General features: G+C 37.4%; 2 protein-coding genes across 2 annotated transcripts in view; both read right to left on the bottom strand.

Moving 5' to 3' along the window:
- LOC135080688 (dihydroxyacetone phosphate acyltransferase) overlaps nucleotides 1-992 on the bottom strand; it is a 31,621-nt gene extending 30,629 nt beyond the window's left edge. The window contains exons 1-3 of the mRNA XM_063975390.1: nucleotides 944-992; nucleotides 589-857; nucleotides 47-223 (exon numbers count right to left, since the gene is read on the bottom strand). Of these exons, the coding sequence (XP_063831460.1) occupies nucleotides 47-223; nucleotides 589-771 (360 nt within the window). The 5' untranslated portion in view covers nucleotides 772-857; nucleotides 944-992. The remainder of the gene's footprint in view (nucleotides 1-46; nucleotides 224-588; nucleotides 858-943) is intronic.
- Nucleotides 993-4,222: 3,230 nt separating this feature from the next.
- Nucleotides 4,223-24,554, bottom strand: LOC135080885 (putative helicase mov-10-B.1). The gene is made up of 23 exons (XM_063975614.1): nucleotides 24,278-24,554; nucleotides 23,968-24,070; nucleotides 23,273-23,435; nucleotides 21,083-21,210; nucleotides 18,019-18,122; nucleotides 17,668-17,787; nucleotides 16,950-17,046; nucleotides 15,943-16,042; nucleotides 15,302-15,407; nucleotides 14,742-14,915; nucleotides 14,167-14,314; nucleotides 13,362-13,507; nucleotides 12,619-12,753; nucleotides 11,866-12,059; nucleotides 11,637-11,756; nucleotides 10,798-10,958; nucleotides 9,333-9,451; nucleotides 8,752-8,863; nucleotides 7,690-7,866; nucleotides 7,398-7,508; nucleotides 7,106-7,216; nucleotides 6,954-7,064; nucleotides 4,223-6,265 (listed from the first exon to the last, which is right to left on the bottom strand). The coding sequence occupies exons 1-23, from the start codon at nucleotides 24,379-24,381 to the stop codon at nucleotides 6,035-6,037; spliced, it is 3,075 nt and encodes a 1,024-aa protein (XP_063831684.1). The 5' UTR covers nucleotides 24,382-24,554; the 3' UTR covers nucleotides 4,223-6,034.
- Between the last annotated feature and the right edge of the window lie 403 nt (nucleotides 24,555-24,957).

Below are 24,957 nucleotides of genomic sequence, written 5' to 3'. Positions count from 1 at the left end.
ATAGCCCAAAAACCTAAAGAAAGACTTAAAAGATGAATATACTTGCTTTTAAAACCGCAGGCTCATTCACATAGATCCCAATGTTCATTTTGAAGGCAACTTTCAATGATAGAATGCCTATCCACCTGATGACATGCATCTTCTTCTCCATTCCAATCTCATTGATGTACTGAAGCACCTCTCTCCGCAGCTTCTCTTTGCTGACACCACTCTTGGAACTCTCCTTTTTTATATAAAATAAGAAATTGTTATAATAACACATTAATATTTCGCACCCTATCCACACTATCCAAAATACAGGGCAAGGATTTTTCAATAAAGATTATGTTTCATGACATAACTAGGTACATATTTGTACTAGTTTTTATCAGAATTACCTTGCATATGTGTTAGGTTTGTGTACAAATGCTCTGAAAAGAGTCTACATACTATTAAATGATTAAATTTAAAGAACATTTGCCATCAAAGTAACTTCTATTGACTTTTAAGTATTGAACCAAGTGGTAGATTATTATTTTTTAATTGGAATTTCATGGGGACAATTAGAAAATCAAGCAGGTTGATAAATTTATTAAATTCCGTACATACCGCTTCAATAATTGCTTCCATAAACAGAGAAGAAGCAGCAGCATCCTTGATATCTTGTGGAGAATAAATTTTGTCCAAAGTTTGTGTTCTCTTCGGGTACCAAGCTTTGGACATAAAACTAAATATACCAGATTCAGTCTTCCTAGGTTCTAAAATATCTTTAAACTTCGATTTTTCACACATTTTTATTATTTTTTTCTCCGTATGCTTGCTTTAGAACCACGAACTCATAATAATACTTAACAACACTGTAAGACACTGAAGTTATTCTGTTAAAGATAGGATTGTTTAACCAGATATTGGTGTTTTTCTAATAAAAAAATCTTAGTTTTTTTGATTTATTTTGCGTAAACACCAAAACACTTCCTCCCACGCTTTGATAAAAATTTGACTGATGGATGAATGATCGAACGGTAGTGATGATCAACTCGAGTAAGTAACTCGAGTTAACTTGAGTTGGGCGTAACTCGAACCCACTCGAGTTGAATTCTCTCTGACTCGAGTTCGTATCGTAAACCGAATGGATCCGACATGGACCGAAGATTGCCGATCATTTGAGTGTTAAGAGAGACTATGTTCATTTGAAGTTAACTTTAAATTAAACTGCCGGTTATTGTTGTAGATTTTCGTGTTTTATGTTCTGTTTTTGAAAAATGCCAAGTGATAAATATATTAAATATATATTCAAGCCAAAAATCCATGAATAAATTATTATATTTCAAACAATAATTTTTTTTCTTACTTTAGTTAGTATGATTCTCCCAATACATTATAAATGATATGTTTTTAAATGTTAATACGAATCTGAGGGAATAAACTGGTAAACATAAGTAAAAAAGTGACTTGTCCATCCAGTTAACTCCAGTTACGTAACTCGAGTTCAACCCGAGTTACGTGGATTTTAACTCGGGTTAAATCGAGTTCTGTTTTTCCCGAGTTGGCCCATCACTTTCGAACGAATCAATGCATTTGACAACTAGATGACAGTGACGGATAATATCAGGTGTCATTTTTTTACTGTGGCATCCCAAAAATAACGTTACCGTTATGTGGATAGCAAATACCGTTGACTTATTTAAGCTTTGCTGCTGCAAAGACAAGTTTACATCGATTGTTACGAATAGATAAATTGAATTGATGCAATAAGCACTGTAAACACACTGTATCGATTGGTTAGTAGACCACATAGCACGTATTAATGGTTGACTATGAGTTAGACAGAGATAATAGATAATAAGGCATTTATCGGGTTCTATTACATTCAAACGGCACAAAGGCGATCTTATCGCTAAGAAGTGATCTATTCCAGGCAACCAGACCAGAAGAAGATACACATACACATAAAGATCCTTCCGAAGGCTTCCTTTCCTTATTGGCACAACACAATTTGTGATAGGTATTTTAAAAGTAAAATATCACAAATTGATGTTTTACTTTTAAATTAATACTTAGCCCAAATTCGGTTTAGGGTGACTTTCAAAATAACACTGATTTAAGATATTGCAAGGATTCCAAAATAAAGAAAGCATATATTGATTTCATCGGATTGCCTATGTGATTATTTTGAATAAAAAATCGTTTTAAATAGTTTAATATTTTATTCTGCAAAGTTCACACACACTACAAAATTATTAAAGCACAATATTGAATGGCATCATCAAAATACTTAGAAATATAGAGATTTCTTAATGATTATTTGAATAAAATATAATAATAGATTTCCAAAGAATAATTCAATTTCAAATTAATGTCAAGTATTTAATACTAAGAAACATTCACTCATGATCAATTTATCATATTGGAACATTTCAAGAGGCGGAAAAGTATATCTTAGGTAAAAGCTCTAGCTTTAATAAAACCATAATTTTATCACATCTGTTTCATGATTTTCTTTGATGCGATCAGGAAACTTAACCATAACACAATAGTTTTGAAGAAAATACAGGTCAATATCGCTATGTTTAAATAGACACATATAACACCCATTACAACGTTTATAAATCGAGTAGTAAAATCCTTCTAAAGTAATATCTACTGTTTCTTGGTGGTAACATATATCTACCAGTAATCAACTACTTGCTATCACAAAGTGTCCTTAATTCTAAATTGAGAAAACTTATAAACTAAAGCCTTACTGCATTTTATCAGTGAATCATTAACATGAAGAAAATGGCATTTTCGGTGGCACCTACATTGACTTAGAATAGAATTAATCTTATCTTAATTAATTATACTGTTTGTGTTCATTGCTCAAAATAATAGCTATATTAAAGAGTTACAAATATGCTAATAATTTTTCATCTAAACTTTTTAAGAATACAAAACAAAATCAAAGAAAATACCAACAAACGAATACAAACAGTGTGTATAGTCCAAAAGTATAAAATAGTTCTTTTTTGTAAATGCTATCAAAATAAAATAAAAAAATACGTTTATCTGAGATAACTTTAATAGACAAATAAGTAAGTATAATATTTCTTACATCTACCAAACGGTTTTGAAGACCGTAAACTTGTGTAAAAAGTAATTTATTTCACGTTAGTGAATAATATGTATGGCACTGCAACTACGTAGTCAGTTAACTTGTCTGATCCGGGCTCAGCCTTTCGTTATGTTTGGTCCTTTCATTACCATCCATGATCGACATTCAAATTTGTGCCTTTAGGCCAGCTGCAGCAGCTGAAAATCAACATTCAAAGCACCTTTCATTACTCGAAAGTCCAAGTGAAGGGAAGGGATATTTTAAATTCAATATTTTTGTCCACTCTTAGACTTTATATCGAGTAAGGACTAGTCTAAAGACTCGAGTAAGATTTTTTTTCAAAAGTTCGCGTGTTCATCCCTAGCAAAGTGATAAAGTTCCATATAAAAAAAAACTTATTTGGTGGACAAAGCCAGTTTTTAATAAAAATAATAAAATATATGATAATAATAATCCCAACACCAGTTTGGAGATTTTACATCATTACATAGGTAACTACCATTCATTTGGCCTCCAAATCTTATCTAGATTTTTTACACATAGACTTGTTTCAAAACTACAACATCAATTGCAGAATTAACAAACCATACCAAAATTATACTTTTATGTAAATCTACAACTATATCATATTATACAAATAAATGACGTCAAAATTTTGATATGCAAGATCGAATGATAATATCGATTTTTATGCCTTATGTAATATTAATAAAATTTAATACAATAAGTTACGACGTCATTTATCAAATAATTACAGAAATATTTAATTGAGTTATGCAGTTGTAAAATAATCTTTAAAAAACTATAACATATTAGTATCAAAATATATCTTTACATACCAACTATCAATAAAAATATAAATTGGCTTAGTCCTTTCTCTAAAATGTTCAGTAAATGAATATCATGTGCAGCCATAATAAGCACTTTTTTATTATCACTTGTTTACAAACAACAACTGGCGCGATAATAATATTATTTACTTGTTTAGTTTTTTAAACTCAAATAACATCGCAAAAAAGTGTTGTATTTAAATACAGTAACTTTATTCTTTCAATTTTGCTCAAACAACAAAAAACACGTGATTTTTTAAATCACGTGTGTTAACAATTTAGTAGCCGGACTGAATTTTTAACTTTTCTTCACTATAAAAAAATTTGGACGCGAATTCGTGTATAAAAAATTATATATAAATGTATTTTTTTAAATACGCGCCTGAATTTAAAATAGTATAAGGTAGAGTGAGTAACTGTGAGTGAGGTAAAGTAAATAAGCGTCTGTTTATTTATTCGATCACTAGCCATTATTGATACGGTATCTATATCCGCATGTTTACAACATCGCATTATAAAAACGATGTCCACACAAATATTTCTTACGCTGAAAACTATTCAAATTACAAAACAGAGAACAAAAAAGGGATACTGTGTATTAATAAGCTCATACCTACATACCTCGGGCGCTATTGTCGTATTTGTAATTAAAATTACAGATGATATCGATCTACGTTACAAAATCAGTCTTACGTCTCAATAGCCTAGTTCAGATAAGTTGACAATTTGACATCACGCGGTTTAGTGTGGTTTTATAGTGATATCTTGTGCCGTTTTACAGTTAACGGCATCTTTATAACGCATTTTGAACTAGACGTGACTATGAACCCACACTGGCTGTCTATCCACTGGAGCGAAGAGGAGAGCGGAACGGAGCTGCCGCACCAAACCAACAGGACTACTTAAATTCTCCGCTTCGCTGCAGTGGAAAAGATGCGCACTAGTTTAAATTTTAATGCAAAGCGCGTATGTGGAGCGGGGAAACGGAAATACAGGGTCGCGGTATGTTACGAAGTTTTATTGGTTGCATATAACGCGTCTCGTCTCCGTTCTGGTGCAAAACGGCCCACACTCCCACACCTCGCTCTACTACATCGCTCCGCAGTTTAAATCTTGCCTTTATTGATCTTCAGCTCTTCAGCACAGGACGTAAATGCTGCAACATGTCATCTTGCGCGAGCGCACCGTTAACGGTTGAGGCGTTGAGGCTGGCTTAGGTGAAGCTTTGGCTAAAACTGAGCGGAGAAGAGACGAGTATAGAACTTATAATGCGTCTCGTCTACGTTCTGGTGTAAAACGGCCCTTACTTCCTAACCCCCTTTCCGTTCCGTCGCTCTGCTCGAATGGACATACTTTAAGCCTTGCCTTTGTTGATCTTGAGCTCCTTCAGTACAGGCCGCAGGCGCTGCGGCATGTCATTTTGCGCGGAAGCAGGGTAGGCGACATTAGCGTTGTGTCCCGCGTAGGTGAAGCTTGTCTTTGGCGCGATTAATACGCTAAAGCTGAGCAAAGACGAGACGAGTAAATAACGAAGTTTTATTAGTTGCTTATAACGCGTCTCGTCTCCGTTCCGCTGGAAAACGGCCCTTACTTACCCCGCTCCATTAATTCACTTAGGCCTTGCCTTTGTTGATCTTGAGCTCCTTCAGCACAGGCTGCAGGCGCTGTAGCATGTCATCTTGCGCGGCCGCAGGGTTGGTGGCGGCAGCATCGTATCCGACGTAGGATTTTATGACTTTAGCGTAAATTAGAGCCACGTTGACACGCTACAGCTGATCGAAGACGAGACGAGTAAATAACGTTTGCTTATAACGTCGTCTCCGTTCCCTACTCCCTTATCCCGCTCCGCATCAATGGATGGATTTAAGCCTTGCCTTTATTGATCTTGAGTTCCTTCAGCACAGGCCGCAGACGCTGTAGCATGTCATCTTGCGCGGCCGCAGGGTTGGCAGCATTAGCGTCGTGTCCCGCGTAGGTGAAGCTTGGCTTTTGCGCGATTTTAGCTAAAGCTGAGCAAAGACGAGACGAGTAAATAACGAAGCTTTATTGGTTGCTTATAACGCGTCTCGTCTCTGTTCTGATGTAAAACGGCCCTACTCCTACACTCCACTCCATTAACATTTCCCTCTGTACCTTAAGCCTTGCCTTTATTGATCTTGAGTTCCTTCAACACAGGCCGCAGGCGTTGCAGCATATCATCTTGCGCGGCCGCAGGGTTGGCAGCATTAGCGTCGTGTCCCGCGTAGGTCCCGAGCTCGCGGCAGCGGTCCATGAGCGCGCGCCACTTGGCGTCCCGTCCCAAGCATAGCGGGTTGCCGATTATGATCGCTTTGGCCTTGGCGCGGGTTATGGCCACGTTGAAGCGCTGGAAAAGAAGATTTTGGTTAGCTAATCTGCACATTGGTGGGGTTATTGTTCTGAAAAATTCTAGTTTGTCTTGCGCCGGTCGAGTTAACTGCGCACCAGAAATCGTCACATCGACGCTCTGGTACGATTGAATCGTCCAACTTATCCAGTTGGACGATTCGCATTCCATTGACTTGACTTACTTGACTTTCCGTTTGACCTGTATGTATACTTATATTCAGCTCACGGAGAGCAGATATTACTATTGCTTGCTGGAAGGAAAGTGACTTGTTATGCGAACATTATGTACAACCTTGTCATCAACAAGGAAGCCGAGCTTATACTTGGCGTCGTGGTCAAGTAGGCCACAACTAGCGCGCACGATGAACAACGTCGATGGCACACTTCTTCTTGGATATTAAGTTCTATTTCAAGAACAATAATTAATAAATTCACCCACCTTATCATCAACAAGGAAGCCGAGCTTATACTTGGCGTCGTGGTCAAGCATTGTCTCGTTCTCCCGCCAAAATATGTCAAAGTCAAACCCCTGCTATTCCAAATGACCATGACATTATGTTTGTTTACATTTGGTATCGCTTCTCGTTGGCCGTACTTTAGTGCGCACGGTGATCACGACGATGGCACACTTCTTGGATATTGAGTTCTATCTCAAGAGCAATAAGGTACAAATTCAGTGAACCCACCTTATCATCAACAAGGAAGCCGAGCTTATACTTGGCGTCGTGGTCAAGCAAGCCACAACTAGCGCGCACGGTGGAAACGTCTATGGCACACTTCTCCTTGGATATTGAGATCTATCTCAAGAGCAATAAGGTACAAATTCGAGTGCACCCACCTTATCATCAACAAGGAAGCCGAGCTTATACTTGGCGTCGTGGTCGAACAAACCACAACTAGCGCGCACGGTGGAAACGTCTATGGCACACTTCTCCTTGGATATTGAGTTCTATCTCAAGAGCAATAAGGCATCAATTCACCCACCTTATCATCAACAAGGAAGCCAAGCTTATACTTGGCGTCGTGGTCGAGCAAGCTACAACTAGCGCGCACGGTGGAAACGTCTATGGCACACTTCTCTTTGGATATTGAGTTCTATCTCAAGAGCAATAAGGCATAAATTCACCCACCTTATCATCAACAAGGAAGCCGAGCTTATACTTGGCGTCGTGGTCGAGCAAGCTACAACTAGCGCGCACGGTGGAAACGTCTATGGCACACTTCTCTTTGGATATTGAGTTCTATCTCAAGAGCAATAAGGCATCAATTCACCCACCTTATCATCAACAAGGAAGCCAAGCTTATACTTGGCGTCGTGGTCGAGCAAGCTACAACTAGCGCGCACGGTGGAAACGTCTATGGCACACTTCTCTTTGGATATTGAGTTCTATCTCAAGAGCAATAAGGCATAAATTCACCCACCTTATCATCAACAAGGAAGCCAAGCTTATACTTGGCGTCGTGGTCGAGCAAGCCACAACTAGCGCGCACAGTGGAAACGACGATGACGCGTTTCTCCTTGCCTTGGAACGCTTCCACAGTCCCCACCTCTAGGGTCTTCAGTCCTTGGCTCAGAAGCCAGGACTTAATCTTATACACCTGGAATGTTAACACAAGATATTCATATTAAAGTCAACGAAAGCTAAAGGGAAATAAAACATGATTTGTGGTAATTTGTTTGTTTTACATTTAAGTTGTAAAAATGAACATTAAACTTTTAAAAAATATGACGTCACATTAACGTATTTCCAAACTTCTTCTTGATGAAAGGGTCAATGAGGGTTTTCGCGATTGAAAAATCCGCCAGATGGCAAAACGTAGACGCGAGGTCCAAATGCTGCATGATTGGTGGATTTTGACATATCTGTCAATGTCATGTCAAAAATAACCAATCATGCAGCATTTGGACCTCGCGTCTACGTATTGCCATCTGGCGGATTTTTCAATCGCGAAAACCCTCATTGATTATGAAAGTGTCCAAATACCAATTTTATTTGATGGCTGTTTCTTGAATTAATGTAGTAGAAGTATGTGCCAATCGAGGTGTTAATAGAAAAAGACATTATAAAGATGTATCGGAAAAATATAGACGCCATATTATCCGAAGAAAGCATCGATGTGTTGATACGTGATATATTTACAAAATATAAATATGTATAATAGAAATCCAGAACCAGAAAGTGAGTAGAAAGAGTGTCATGATAATAAAGAATATTATTCATGGCCAGTGAAATCAGTGAATTGAAATAAATAGTTGTCGATTTTACATTACTTATGAACTATAGCACTTTTATTTTATGTACACTGTTATTCATCTAACATAATCTGAGGTAGATTTTATTACGTTATAAAATTTACATAAGAATGATCTTTTTTGCACACATTTCCGTACAAAAGAGAGGTCTTATTTGATTGTGGAAATATATCTCACGTGTCAAAGTCACAGGCACAGCTAGTTATCTAATATATGTAATAGAGATTTACCTGGCGAATGTAAGGCGTCACTATGCCAATGTCTTCTGGCGGTATTCCGTGTCGCTTTAACAGTGCTGTTACGTACATCTGTACTATCTCAAATTCCATGTTGTTAAAGTAGCTACAAAAACCAACACGCGTTAACATTTTATTCACAAGCAGAATCAGCCCACACCATTCAAGGTTAAAGAATTTAACGATGAATATATCAATACTTCCTGACTGACAGAAACAGGAATCTGTGTTTTATTTATATATTTGTGTTAAAATTTGTAAGACAGTATGTTAAGGTGGGAAGTATTGATAGTTCAATGTAAATAAGAAAGGAAAGCATGGTGCTGAGTGCTTATTAAAATTGTTATAATAATAATTAAATGATACAGTAAAAACCACGCACCAAAAAATTAAATGATAGTAAAAACCACGCACCAAAAACCACGCCAAATATTAAGAATTAAGACAAGACAACGTGTTATGTAATGAAAATCTTCGGGCATGGGAATAAGGTGGGTTTTAGATAAGCAATTATTACGTGCATGCATTAGCAGAAATAAACGTCTATGGTTAAATGAAAACTTGTTATTCCTAACCTGGGTGACTTGCCCATTTTCGATTCTTGTGAAAGCACTCCGTGGAATACAATGGCTCGGCTTTCCTTCTTCTCGCCCAGAATGTCGACGTTGCTTATCTTGTCCTCAATCGCTAAAGCCTATAAAATGTTAATTATTTTAATTGCACCTTGAAGTATGCATGAAGGAATTAGTTACATCTCAGTTACAGCTTAGTCAAATATTGTGGATCTTGACATAATTGAGGTCACTATTGCCTGGTGTGCAGTTGGGCAGGATGAACACGATCCCTATATAAATGTTGACTGCCAAACGATTTCTTCTGTTTAGCCGGCAAGTAAACTTTCAAAGAATTTAAGGAATTTTCCGACAGTTTAACTACGGGTTAGTAAACTCTAAATGTATCATCAGTTATACAGGGCTACGCCTCAACGTAGGCTCTTTTGTGCTTCCTCTTTCTTTATACCCATTAGGTGAATTACGAAACTGTAAATGGAGACAGTTCGTTTCAGACAAATGACGTTCACTGCAGAGCATAGGCCTTTCTCTACAGTCAATCCAATATAGCTTGATTAGAATGACAGCTGCCATCAAAAGTAACGACATAACTTTGTAGTAGCGATCAATGAGAGCTAAATATTGGCGGGCGTTAAATTACACCAATAAGTAGTAATTCGAAATTTTAAAAATCAAGCTAGAGTATTAACGACGTCTCTACAAGGTTATCTCGAGTTACAAAAATGTTAGTGATGGGACATATCGACAAATGTCATATTAAATTAAAACTAATTTTTTAACATATTTCAGTCGTTATACCTTTTTCTAAATTTTCACTATTCAAAACCAAAAAACATTTCATTCTTAAATAATCAAACATCGGAAATCAATCACCGGTAATTTTTTGGGTATTCATAGCACCGTTGCTCTAGAAGAGATGCCCACCGCCCTCTAGCGAGAGGAAAAAACCACTGAAGAACACTCACTGATGATGATGACTACGACTTAGGTTGTACACCCTTGACATAAATTTTAAATTTTATTGTCTTTAAATATAAATTATAATTGACATTTTTATGAATAAAGATATGAAGAAAAATTGGGTGCATTTTTTTATATCATTTTTTCGAAAACTTATCGATACATCTATGTGAACCGTAAGAAACATACCCAGCACTAGTCACATTCGTTTGACAGCTGTCATTCTAATCAAGCTATATTGGATAGACTGTAAGGATTTCCATAACGACCGGTCCTGCGCTGCCCGCATTCAGGCTCTTCCCGCCTTCCCGTTCGCCAAAATGTAGACAAAATGCACACTAAACTCACAAGTTTACATCAAACGTCGACGTAAAAAATGTCATTAAATGACGGATTGTACAGCGCCCCTAGCGGAAACATTGAAGAACTAAAATTTTCATAAATTTTTTTAACGCGCTCACTAGTGACGACGTTTCATGTAAACTCACACTAAGCCCTCAGGACTCACCCGTAGTTGCCCCTTGTAGAACAGCCGGTTGGGTATCTCCAAGATGTCGGGGTTGGATCGGAAGTTGTTGCGCAGCATCACCGTGTACTTCGGGTCCATGTCGGCCTCCTCCGTGCCGTATAAGGGAGACGTCGTCATCAGGCGCTCCATCAGCGAGAGCCCTGTGAATTAGATCCAGTTTCACGAGCATACGATATGTAAACATCAGGCCTTCTCAACCCTTCTGAACAGCGTTAAGATAACGGCCATAAATTCATAAATCCAAAGCACATATTAAAAGTACATTAATGAAAAAGGGCTACTATAAAGTCGATGATTATTTAAAAGATAAAAATGTGGATGCATTACTGCCTAGCTCGCATAAATATTTATAACTTTGTATATTTTAAAACCTGTAAACCTTTGAAAAAGAGGCTGACAATAGTGACTGAGTTTCTTGCGTTGCTTCTTCTCAGCACTGGCCCATTTATTGTCCTGAAGCAGTGGTAGGGTTAATACTGGGACGTGTAAAAGTGCTTTTTTTAAGCCAATTTACAGAAATAAATGAGTTTTATGAGTTTTTTTACTAGTAAAAATAATATGATTAGCGCAGTGTAGCGCGGACGCGTGTGACGGGATTCCCATACGCGTGGCAGGGGGGGGGCGGAAAATTTAACGTAGGCCCTAAGTGTTACCCACAGTGGGTCAAATCCTCTATTTGTCTTTGGTGAATAAAATAGCGCAGCTCCTGCAGTAGAGACTAAAGTATTGGTCGTAAATATAAATCTAAAATGGATTTAAGGCACACGGATATGTCACACCTTATCAATAAAGGGATAGGGGGGCATGTCAATAATTACCGAGTCCCTGCAAGCGCGCGTTGTTGGAAATAACCACAGGTCCCAGCTGCAATGGATCCCCTGCCAGCACAAGAGAGCCATTCTTCTCCAGAAGACCACACATCGGGATGAAAAGATACACTGGCTAATTCACTTGTCTCATCGCTAATTAATTGTATTGTCGATGATACTGAATGTTTAAACATAATAATCTTCTTTCTTTCTAATGTGAGGGGTGGGGTATATTTACCGAGTCCTTGCAAGCGCGCGTTGTTGGAAATAACCACAGGTCCCAGCTGCAATGGATCTCCTGCCAGCACAAGAGAGCCATTCTTCTCCAGAAGACCACACATCGGGATGAGACACGCTGGTTCGCTCGCCTGCGCTGCCTCGTCGATGAACAGATGCGTGATCGGATGCTTGTTCCTCATGACTCTGAACTGCCTGCAAATACGAAATTCGAAGGACTTAGTAAAAAGGCGATAATAGCTATAGGCCGAGGGTTTGATGCAGACCGTCCTATTCGCATTTCGTCACGAATTAAAAAACATTCGCATTCGGTCTCCCCGTTCGCATTTTGTCCTATTCGCAAAATGGTTTCACTCAGTTAAAGCTATGCCTACCATTTTTGAAAAACAACATAGGTTGAAAAAGTGTGACCATATTGCGAATGGAACGGAATGCGAATGGGACCGAATGCGAATGGTTTTTTAATTCGTGACGAAATGCGATTGTGGCGGCCACTGTCAAACCCGGACGCGGACAGATTCGAGGAACGCTAGTTTGCTAATAGCTATAATTTGTTTACTTACCTTTACAAATTTCATAATTAATTTAAAATGTTTTTAAAACTGAATCTTGAAAAAATTCGATGTTCTTCTTCTAGATGCGGGCATCGCAAGACCAGTCGTTGGGGATTGTGGAAATCCATAAGAGGCCTTTGTCCAGCAGTGGACGTCATTAGGCTGAAAGATACTAATGAAATTATCCTCGCAGTACTTACCTAACATACTTGGCGGCGTGAGACAGCGTTGTTATGATGATGCGGTAAGACAGAAACTCGTCAACGGACACATTTCTGAAGTTGAAAAAGTCGGAACCGTTCGAGAACTTTATCAGGCAATCGGGCAGGGTCTCCCTGAAAGCATACAGACGGTTGCTGCAATTGAAATAGGTTTTTAGAGATGTCAAAAAGTGATTCTAATATTTTTTTGGATGGCGTCTCTAGTTTGCTAACTTGATTTTAAATTATCTAATATTTTCTGCCATTACATAGATATAACACACTTTATTGTACACCACACAAGATAAGAAAAAGAAAGGAATATAAAATACTAGCGGCCACCCGCGACTCCGTACGCGTGGATCCCGTTTTACCCCCTTATGGAGTTGAATTTTGCAAAATCCCGTCTTAGTGAGTATCTACCTACGTTCTAAAAGGAACCCCCATGCAAAATTTGAGACTGCACTTGTAGTTTCTGAGATTTCGTGATAAGTGAGTCAATCAATCAATGACCTTTCGATTTTATAGATTACGGCGGATATACGGCACAGTTTAGGCGGTCTTATCGCTCTCTCCCAGACAACGTAAAGGACAGTTGTTTAGAATAATTAAAACGCTTTTAATTAACTTGAAATATGTATATGATGGATGATGGGTCAAATGATGATGGGTCTAATAACCCACATGTGATAGATGGCCATAGGAACTCTTGTTTAATTATCTTTTATTCAACTCTTACTTACCACACTCTGTACTTAGAGTTAGCGCGCAGAAGTAGGTTGTGCGGGAACATATGGGTGTACCGGATCAGCATCGTGGCCAAGTGGTCCGCCGCCATGTTGGAATCCGTGCAAACCAATATGCGGTTTCTATAGTCTTTATTGACAAGCTGAAAACAAACCAGAGTTTATAACAATTAACAATATTAATCGATGTTAGCAATAGGTCGCTCAAAGAGAGATGAGGCCATGAACACAAGCAGAGAGTTGTATCCGTAGGCATTGTCTGTATACGTTGTCTGCGCTGCACGCTGATCTCTTGGGTACTCGGGATGACAAGTGCTTTCTATCTCGCTAGCAGACATTTAACAAGAGCGAGGTATCTAATGTATTCGATATTTGAACTTGAAGGTGTAATGTGTTGTTTGTGTTCTGTATACAAATATTATTTATTTATTTAAAATCTTTATTGCACACATAATAAATAATAGTGGTACAACAGGTGCGCTTAATGCCATGTGGTATTCTCTTCCAGCTAACCAGAAAGTTAGGCAAAACAGAGAATTTATTATGTGTTCGTCTCAACCATAAGGTTACCTATTCAAATGCCAGTGCAAAGCTACAAGCATACCTATTTATAGGAGTGCGGCCCTTTTAGTGTCAGTTATAGCTCTTTAGCACCTTAATGTTTTTATTTATTCTAAGGTTTAAAAGCCTTAAAAATTAGAAATTATCATAAACAACTGTTTTTTAATGTGGCTTGACTCCTCCATTTTAAAGGATACCCACCCCTGGCATAGGTTCCTTAACCTCTGAGCCTCTAACTGACCTGCAGTATAGCCTCGACGATGGTGACAGTCTTGCCGGTGCCAGGCGGCCCGTGCAGCAAGTAGGGCGCCAGGCCCGCCGTGCCCGCCACTATATGCTCGACGGCCAGGCGTTGCTCGGGGTTTTGCTCCACGAGGAGGTTGTAGTAACTGAAAAATTGAAGACAAACACAAGTTTAAACAACACAAACAGTATGGAAATATTAAGACCGTTGCTGTAAATACTCGTAGTTACAGGTTATAACTTGCCAGTAACACTACTACTGTTTTTCGTTTTACGCTCCTCTACTAAGCTCTGTTAAATCCGTCACTGAGTTGAAATGACAAGGTCAGAAAACCTTGTCTGTCAAACTGTCAACAGTTTATTGGGAAGATTCTGGTGATCGCCACACATCTGGTGAAGCCACAGAAAAAATACAGAGAAACTAGAATTGAGGCTTTCTTAAATCGCGAAAAATCACAGAAAAGAAATCTGAAAAAAAAAACAAAAACATTAAGAACATCCTCCTTTTCTGAGCCACAGAAAAAAAGGAAAAATAAGATTCGAGTCGAATAAAAGCTAAAAAGGTTTGCTCACTTCTGGATAGACTTCGGCTTAGGAACTTTTCGGGTAGCTGGCTGCGGGAACACGCGCGCCTCGTGGCCGTGCTTGACGACGCTGTGCACGGCGCAGTGCATTCGCTCCAGCGGCATGCGAGACATGAAGAAGCGCACGTCGTACTTATAAGACGGCCCGTAGTACTGCCAGAACCTACGGATTTTTTAAAGTAGGTATTATAGTGACAATCAAGGACCGGTAAACGTAGTGTAGACAGGGGACCAACGATCTGCCGAGGGTGCACGCCATGATAAAATCTTATCGACGATTTTAGACGACAAATGCAAAATAGATATTATCTATATCGTACCTCGATAAAGATTTATCGTGGCGCGTATCCTAGGCCTACTAGTTAAGGTCAATCGTTGTCGAAATCCGGGGGAAACCTTTGTCCATCAGTAGACAGAATGCGGTTGAAACGAACGATAAAACCTTATTTAACAATATCTTTATTTTTTAGCTAATTTATTTCCTGTTATTCTCTAAAGAGGAACACAAAACACGTTTGAAAGTAAATAAAAGATTTAACATTAACTTACTGATCATCGAGTCCCCTAATATGGATATTATTCTCGAGGATCTCGGATATCACAGCTTCGAACATGAAAGCGTCCGTTTGTTGTGGCTTTACAAACACCAAGTCACCTGTAAGAACATTATCAGAGTAAATACAAATTAGGCGCAACACCCCGCTAATCCACGCTAAATTTTGTCAGTGTGTGTGTGCGCGCCGCATACGTATTGGCGCGCTCACATACAAACCGAGCTCGGTGCGTTTCTATGAAAATGACCTACTCATTAGTATTTACTCTGACATTATACACCATCTAGAACTCAAAAACGGCTGAACAGTTTTTGTTGACATTTGGAATGGAGGTAGCTGGCACCATGGATTAACATTATATTGTTTTTGTAATTCGCTTAAGTATCATTAACTCTTAACTAAGCTCAAAAAAGTCATTGGTATTCAACCATATCTTCACAGCAGCATAAATTTAAAATTATTTACTATCATGTAAATTGTAAAATGGCTATTGAGTTTCTTAATAATAAATAAATAAACGTATAGATAAGCTCCTTTTTACCCGACTACCCTAAAAGGAGGGTAATATTTTAGTGTATTAAACTGCGGGTAGTCTGCGACGAAGTAGGCGGTACAAAGTTCGCCGGGAAAACATACCTAACAGCAAAGACGGACGTTTTTCTGCTAGCCCCGGCACAAGCAACTTCAAAGCGTCGCCGCCAACCCTTTCCATAGTCACTCCAGTCATGTTGTACTTCTAGAAAAAGGAACTTTAATTATATCAATTTAAGGTCGATTTTCCTATGTCAGCTTCAACTTGTAAATAAGATTTTTGATAACAAAGTGGGACTAAATGAGTAACAAACATCCGTGGGAGTGGATGTTTGTGTTTATTAATAGCATAGATAGTATGCTTCTACAAATTGAATTGCGAACAAAGAGACATGCACAAAGTGTGTTAGGTAGGTACAGTCAGCGTCAAATAGTTCGTGTCATCCAAAGTAGCCAAAAAGTTCTCAGCATGTCTCTGTTACAAATTAGGAGAAGGTTGTGTTGTCAACTTTTTGGCCACTTTGAGTGTCACGAACTACACTCAACATCAAATAAATCGCACCTTCCGCGACGCGAACTTTAAAAATTTTCTTCGGACACAATCATGGTGCCCCAACAATATTGGTGTTATTTGAAAGCCCAATAAATAAACTTAAAGAAAAACACATTTAATTTTTTTTATAAACAATTAACAGGTACCATAAATGTGACTTGAAAAAAGGCCTCACTTGGGGCTCACCTATGGGACCAAGTGGACCAATTTTTGTGGTTATAAAACCAAATAATGATCTTACGTGTCCTTTTTAACAGATGGATAGCAATTAATCCCAATTTAACAGTTTTATAGCCATAAAAGTTGGCTGAAGCGTAACTACCTATTTTTTTAGGAAGTGTCTCTGGATCCTTCTAAATATACATTTTTGGGGTAAAAACCTTTCCTTTAATGAAATGATGTTTAGAACTAGGCTTTCAAATGGTACCAATGTCGGGATGCATACGTTTGATAATTAAGTGCTTGTCGCAGGAGGTGCGTTTTATTTGATGCCGAGTGTATTTGACGCTAACTGTACCTAATTATTAATACTTTGTTAATGGGATAGAAAATTAAAAACCTTAAGGTTAATCCTGACGATTGTCTCTTCATACCACAGTAGATGGTGAAAGAATCTTATGTAATTATCTTGGGTGATTCCGGTTCTGAAAATAGTCCTGAAAACACATAGTTAAGTTAGTAATCGGTCTAAGACTAGGCGCAGACCACCGATTTTTAGTTGGCCGATAGTTGTGCCCGATTTTAAATTGTATCGGCCAAATCGAATCGGCGTAATGTGCGCACTTCCATACATGCCCATTGCCCATACTGATCAACTGCCCGACTAAACTATCGGCCGACGAAAAATCGATGGTCTACGCCTAGGCTAAGCAGAAAATTAAGTTTATATTCGTACAGTTGTCTTGATGACAATCCATTAAATCACCCTTCAACACTGAGTTTTTTTTTGCTAGATCTAGAAATAAAATCTAGAGCTGTAGATGTATTAGCAAGCTCAGTAACATTGAATTAAAAAAAACGGACCTGTAAGGCTCGTTTTCCACCAAGATGGAGCGGGACGGAGCGGAGCGGAGAATAGCCAATCAGATTTCATTATTCAGTAAACCAGGAAATTTGATTGGTTATTCAAAACACTTCTCCGGGCCTAAAGCGTACCACTGTGAGCCTACACTGTAGTTTGTACACACGTATGTAAAATAGACTACATAAATAGAATGTTATACATAAATAAATAAATAAAATATATTAAAACGTGGTATACCGCCACATTTCCATACCTTATGTCCTCCGCCAATGACTTGATATTTTCAGCAGAATCTGGTTTTACTTTGAGTCCATGTGCGTATATTGTCTTATAATTCTTGGGGATGCGAAACTCGTCTTGGTTTTTGTTGTTGCTGTAATAAAATTATCTAATATAAGCCTAAGGAACTAATACTAGCTTTTTTTCTTCAAAAATATTAAACTAGAATCAAAACAATATAAACAATATTACACAAAAAATAAGCATTATAAATGTCGCAGGCCGCTACCAACCGGGCAACATGGAAGGCATTGGGGGAGGCCTATGTTCAGCAGTGGACGTCCTATGGCTGAGATGATGATGATGATGAATTATAAATACTTACTGCGATTTAGTGGTTCTAATTAGAGTTTCCGCCATGACTGCTTTATTTGAGTAGGGGCTGTTAATAGTTTCATGTACGATGTTGTTCACTTCTACGTATACAGTCTGAGAATAAAAAAATACAGTGGTTATTTTACTAATACCTAGGTCACACTATATGCCTAGAACTATAAACTAAATTAGACTTTAAATATGACGGTTAGCATACCTACCTCGTTACATATTAAACATGCATGATAAATTGTTTCTAGAAATTAAACAATATGTTCATTGTTTATAAATCGCTATATCAGATTATTGTTGCTTGTAAAACCTATAACACTAGATTATGCTCGCGACTTCGCTCGCGATCCTATACGAAAACTCAAGGTCACCCAAAGGGCGATGGAGCGTGCTATGCTCGGAGTTTCCCTGCGTGATCGAATCGGAAATGAGGAGATCTGCAGGACATAGCCCGCAGTATTGCTAAAATCAAGTGGCAGTGGGCCGGGCACATAGCTCGCAGAACTGATAGCCACTGGGGCAGAAAAGACGACCACGGGCCGGAAGACGTAGTGTGGGCAGGCCTCCCACTAGGTGGACCGACGATCTGGTGAAGCTCGCGGGAGGTGCCTGAATGCGAGCGGCGCAGGACCGGTCGTTGTGGAAATCCTTGGGGGAGACCTTTGTCCAACAGTGGACGTCATTTGGCTGAAACGTATGCTCGCAACTTTGCTCGCGTGGATTTTGATACGTCATTGACAGTATTTAACACAAGAATTTTTTGCACTTACTAAAAATACTTGAATTTAGGTTTGAATTGTGCACTGAAAAGTTTAATGACTCTGGGATTATAGGCAAACATTTCCTAGCTGATGTATAGCACATGTATTGGAATTAAAGTTTTTGTGAATATCAAAATATCGAAATAATATTAAATTGATATTGAATACATACCTCAAAGAAATTACTATCGATCTTTAAGTATTAAAAATAACTTATAGTCCATTATATCACATAAACTGAACTTGCTCACTGTTTTATGATTTCGATGCAAATCCAACTGATTGAATGAAATTATTGAATTCGTATGAACGTCTGACAACACGGTAGGCCGTTAATGCCAGGTTTGATCGGGACTTTCCCTGCTGGAAGTACCTACCTAGTTGGGTAGTTCTCATTAAAATGGACGGATACACCGGATACTACGACGTGCCACAAATAGAAAGTCGAAAAGCTATTTAATGATTTGTATGTTTTGTTATTAAGGATTATGATAAAATTTTGTTAACAACCCTATAGTCACTGTGGGCTCTTTATAGAGATAAGCTCACCAGTACCTATTTTTATATTATTGGAATCTATTACTATTCAGAATCACTGATATAATAAAGATGAAGAGTTTGTTTGTTTGGTTGACCCGTTATCTCAGAAACTAGGTTACTGATCCGATTTCAAAATTTCTGTTTTTTGTTGGTAAGGTTATCGAGGAAGTCTATAGCTTTACGTGCCATCAATAAAAGATGTTGAAAAAACGGGGAAAAAAATTTAAACGATTTTCACGCGCACGAACTCGCGGGCACAGCTAGTCACCGATTAATGGAGTCGTTACATAGTTGTTAGAAATCCCACTAGAATCGATAATGTTAACGCTAAATTAGTGATCATGAGTTTTCAAAACAATATTATTATTTTCTTTAAAGGTTTCTCGATAAGTTTAGTGTAAGCCTAGGCGTAGACCATCGATTTTTCGTCGGCCGATAGTTTAGTCAGGCAGTTAATCAGTATGGGCATGTATGGAAGTGCGCACATTAAATCGGTGGTCTGCGCCTAGTATCTCTGTATGTAGGTACTTACTCGCAGTTGTATCAAAATAGTTTTAGGGTATTTACCTTTGCTTAAAACTAGATATGATTTATCGTGATCAAACATAGACAAATGTTTTTTTTAGCAACAATTTCAAGGCATTGACTCAGAGATTTAAAATGCCTTCATGAAATACGAATTTTAGGTTTTGCTTGGAGACTAGAGAATTGTAATTTTGTGGAGGTATGTAACTGTAAGTATATCAATCACGCCGACAAAGTGGGAAAATAAAATTATGGAAAATATTTTTAGGGTAGCTGACCCCCTACTTGTAACGTGGGGTGTTTTTTTTATCGTGTACTCCATCGTTTGGAGTATCGTTCAATAGAGATATAGGTACGATAGTGGGGATTGATTGTCCACTGATCGGCCACATGCTCAGCAGGACGAAGTCTGTTTTAGAAATAAGATACTAACATAGCCTAAGTTTTTACTAACATTATGGATCCCTGTTATCCGAAATAAATACTTTTTATTTTATTTATTTATTTTATTAATAGGGCCTTTAATATTTTTTGTTTAAGTAGGGGTTCCCCTCTATAAGCTGGACTATTAACTTGAAAACTCCGGAAAAATCTTTCCATGCTATGAACTTTTTTCAGTTAGTCAATCAGTTATGTACCAGAAAAATTCTTAATAATTGCTTGTTTTAACGTTTAAGACCTTGCATTGATAAAAAACATTTAAAAAAATAAAACTACAAGGGCTATAAACCCTTTCATTTTTTTTCTGCGCGTGACACGACACGCACTTGGCTGGTTCTTTCTTTTAATTGTATTTGTAATTACTTCGATTCGTGAAGCGATTTCGAAATTTTGACTGTCACAAATATCACTTTTTATAATTGTTTGTATAGGTAATCTAGCTTACGCATACTTACTTTGCAATTACAATTCCAATAAAACAGTTAAAACAAGACAATCAGATATTACACAAACTTCGCTATGCACAATTTTTACTTATATCAAAAAGTGATGATGACCAAACAAATTATTAAATTAATTTTAAACAGTTGCTATTTTTTAACAATCTAGGAATTAACTGGAACCATTGAATTTTCAGATAGTTCTAGTTTATTCTTTAACCTGTTATTGGTACTGTTTGAAAGAGCTCGTGAAGCACTTTCAGGATCGGTAACCAGTTTTTCGAAATTTTGTATAGTTTAGAAATAACTAAGGTCACTTATTGTTTCCACCCTGTATAATAAAATATGACCTTACCATTTCCCTCATGAAGAAAACTTCATCATTTGGGGTATCAATATAACATGAGACCATAATAGGCATGTTGTATTCTCCTATATGAGGAGATTTAAATTTGACGTAGATCTCTTGCCTTAGTTTTGATTCTGTAAAAAATATAAATTATTTAAATGTATGATTTTTTTTATAGCATCTTTAATAATAATTTTATTACCAACAACAAAAAAAAAATTGAAGTAATCAAACCTAAATAATATAGAAACAATATCCGGAACTGGGTGTCAAGCCGGAACTGGGTGTTGAGGCAAGTTGTGCTGGTTATCAGAAAAATATAAAAAAAAATCTATGTGGCATATTTTAAAAATAATAGGCATTTTAAAAAAATCAAAAAATTTTACTCCAGGTGACGGTCCTTTTACTCGTGTTGCCACAAATCTTCACTTTTTCCAAATTTTTTTTTTGTTTTGTAACCCTGAATAATGCTTCTCTAAATTGTTATCAAAATTACAAAACCAGCTGCTCCAACTTGGATGAAAAAAATACATTATTCCCAAAAAAAATATCAAAATAAAAATTTTGCCTAGTTTAAACTGACTGTACTGAAAAAAAATGTACTACGCGAGTGTGGCAAGTGACGTCATAATTTGGCGCATTTAGTAAGGATTCCAAAATGGTATAACACTTTGTAAAATCTTGCTGTAACTGTCGACAATTTTTGTTTATTGGAAATAATCCCGTTTTTAATTTTATCTACCTTGGTTAAAAATATTATTCTAATGTGCCCAAAATTCAAGTTTCTGGCTTAAGTGAGGTGGAGAAGTCATTTTAAAAGGTATGAGCGGGACGGAGAGGGCCATCTTACCAAGCAGGGATGTTATGGATATCCGTAACCGTAACCGAAACTATCGGATATCCGAAATAAAAAAATATCCATAACCGTAACCGAAACTGATTCAAAAGTTACGGATAGTTTCGGATAAAGGCCAAACTGCAAAACTCTATGAAATCTGCAGTATACACGCCACAGCTGCAATGCCGCGCTGCCGATTTCATAGTTTTGCAGTTTGCGGTTGCAGTTTGCGGTCTGCGGCCCGTCTTGGAATTGTACCTTAAATCTTAATATTTGTTACCAACTTGTCTGGCATTCGCTGGCACCATCTAATATGCCAGCCTCTTTTACCTTTATCATACATAGGTGTCGTCTTAGTTGGTACATAAAGTAGCTATGTGGGTCACGCAGCATCTTGCTATTTGAATTATACCTACATTTTTGAAATTCTAATAATTCCGTAACCGAAATTATCCGAGACTTTCGGATAATCTGAAATGATTTCATATCCGTGACCGTAACCGAAAACGGTATAATATTATTCTAATATCCGTAACCGTATCCATAACCGAAACTTCATATCCTTATTATCCCTGTTACCAAGTACAAGTGCAGGCAGAGCAGGTAGTAAAGGCGCGCGCGCACGGGTGACTTTTGTCACAGTATGTCAACTACTAATTACTGTCATGGTGACAAAAGTTTCTGTGACTGACTGTACGGTAGAAGTCACAGAAACTTGAATTTTGGGCAAGAATAATAATTTTTAACCAAGGTAGATAAAGTTAAAAACGGGACTATTTCCAAAAAACCAAAAATTGTCGACAATTACAGCAAAAATTTACCAAGTGTTATACCATTTTGGAATCCTTACTAAATGCGCCAAATTATGACGTCACTTGCCACACTCGCGTAGTACAATTTTTTTTCAGTACAGTCAGTTTAAACTAGGCAAAATTTTTATTTTGAATTTTTTTTGGGAATAATGTATTTTTTTCATCTAAGCTGGAGCAGCTGGTTTTGTAATTTTGATAACAATTTAGAGAAGCATTATTCAGGGTTACATAACAAAAAAAAAATTTGGAAAAAGTGAAGATTTGTGGCAACACGAGCAAAAGGACCGTCACCTGGAGTAGAATTTTTTGATTTTTTTTAAATGCCTATTATTTTTAAAATATGCCACATAGATTTTTTTTTATATTTTTCTGATAACCAGCACAACTTGCCTCAACACCCAGTTCCGGCTTGACGTTACATTACGGGACACCCTGTATAACTTAAATTAATAAGTTTATTTTTTTATCTGTAGTCTGTCCAAATGGCGAAAATATTTTCATTTTGAAGTATCAAAATAACAGAAAGATCAGCTTATATGACCTTACCTGGTGTTACGCAAGTCGGAGCACAGCCATACCCTAGATTATGATCATTCATTGTGAAATTCAAGTTATTTGCAGGAACTTGAATGAAGTTGATAAATACGCAGCCATTGCTGTTTTCATTAGATAAATGAAAATAAAATTTCACCTCTTCGTTTGGTTTTGCCTGAGGATAAGAATGATAATGTTATGTAGACAATTTTGAAACGCAATGGTTAAAGGTATTCACAAATATCTGTGAAACCACAGTTCTGTTACTATGTTTGCTTCAGTTCCATTTCACTACTTCAGCGTCAGTGGTTCAATTCACACATGTCAGTATTCAGTACATGAAGTTTCATGATTGCCGGTGATGGATCTGACACTGAACTGAAAGTACTGTGTCGTTACTGACACTAACTAGTGTGGATAGGTCCATATTTTATCTATCAATATTAAATAATTTTCATACACAGATAAACAGTGACACAAAAAATAGGACAGAAATCAGCAGTTTCCACAGTTCGGTATACATACCGTTTTGAACACTTGTAGGATAGTTCGCAAATTCCTTCAGAGCGAACTAACCCAATAAGCCACAACAAATTGTTGCTCACTTGGCTTCGGCCCGTGAATGACATTAAATCAGATTCCAGTGGAAATCGTGCCTATAAAATATAGCAGAAAAACATAACAATGTTCTATAAAATGATACTCACAGATATCTGAATACTTTTTGCTTCGGAATCAGTAACAGTCATGACTGATGAGCTGACATTGCATTTAAATGCTATCCCTCTCTTATTACCACTCAACACTTTTCTGTAAGAACGATATTAGTTTTAAAATATTACAAGATGGATTCACGATTAAACTGAGTCACGTTAGTAATTCTTCTATTAAAAATTAAAGCTGCTGTTTTTTATAGTCACTAACTCGTTAAACTCTAAAAAAATAAGTGTTATCAACCTGAGTAAGTAAAGCAATAATAATAAATGAAAGATTTACAAAATAGATCAAAAACATTACCGGTAAAGTGAATATTCGTAAAGAGCTTTATTCTTTACATGCTTTCCAGTTACTTCATGTTCAGCTCCCACATAGTATTCATTACACAAAGTGCACCTCTGCATTTTTATAAGAATTTAAAACTTAGGCAATAAAATCCTACAAACAAAGGATGCGTAATTATTATTATCACACAGAAGAAAACATTTGTTTCTTGAAAGTTTTGTACCAAAATCTTCAGTATACAACGATATTTTGTGTTATAGTTTTTGTAAAATAAAAACTATAAACAAGCTACTACAACCATGACTACAACAACAAAAAAGCAAGCAAGCAGCCAAGCAAGCAGACAATGACATTTGACACACAGAAATTGACAAGTTTGACAACAACAAATACTAGGGATGCCACGTTATAGTTCCAAAATACTGAACTGTCCTATGCATGACATTGACAGTGGGGCGCCACCGTCAATACCGGATCGCTGGTTCCGATTTTTGCCATGTTGGAAACCATATAGTTGAACGATGGTAGCGCCCCCCTGTCATTGAGTTTGGTGGGACAGTTCAGCCTTCTTTTTCTTTTTTGTTTTTGACAATACTCGTCGAGGCCGACTTGATTTGTGCCATTTTCATGTGAGTGTGGGACGAGTTATGAAGTGGGACCAAGTGGGATGGGACGGCAAGAAGAAGGTTGCTATC

The sequence above is a fragment of the Ostrinia nubilalis genome, chromosome 18 (genome assembly GCF_963855985.1).
Source record: "Ostrinia nubilalis chromosome 18, ilOstNubi1.1, whole genome shotgun sequence".
NCBI classification, from domain to species: domain Eukaryota; kingdom Metazoa; phylum Arthropoda; class Insecta; order Lepidoptera; family Crambidae; genus Ostrinia; species Ostrinia nubilalis.
This window is presented reverse-complemented; position numbering and strand designations above follow the sequence as displayed.

What these genes read in the sequence shown, in the direction of transcription:
- LOC135080885 (XM_063975614.1), bottom strand. Translation starts at nt 24,381, where the DNA reads ATGCAGAGGTGCACTTTGTGTAATGAATACTATGTGGGAGCTGAACAT. An exon ending in ATTAGAACCACTAAATCGCA is followed by an intron (nt 17,788 to 18,018) that starts GTAAGTATTTAT and finishes ATTTTATTACAG; the next exon opens with CAACAACAAAAACCAAGACG. An exon ending in AAAATGGGCAAGTCACCCAG is followed by an intron (nt 8,864 to 9,332) that starts GTTAGGAATAAC and finishes TGGTTTTTGTAG; the next exon opens with CTACTTTAACAACATGGAAT.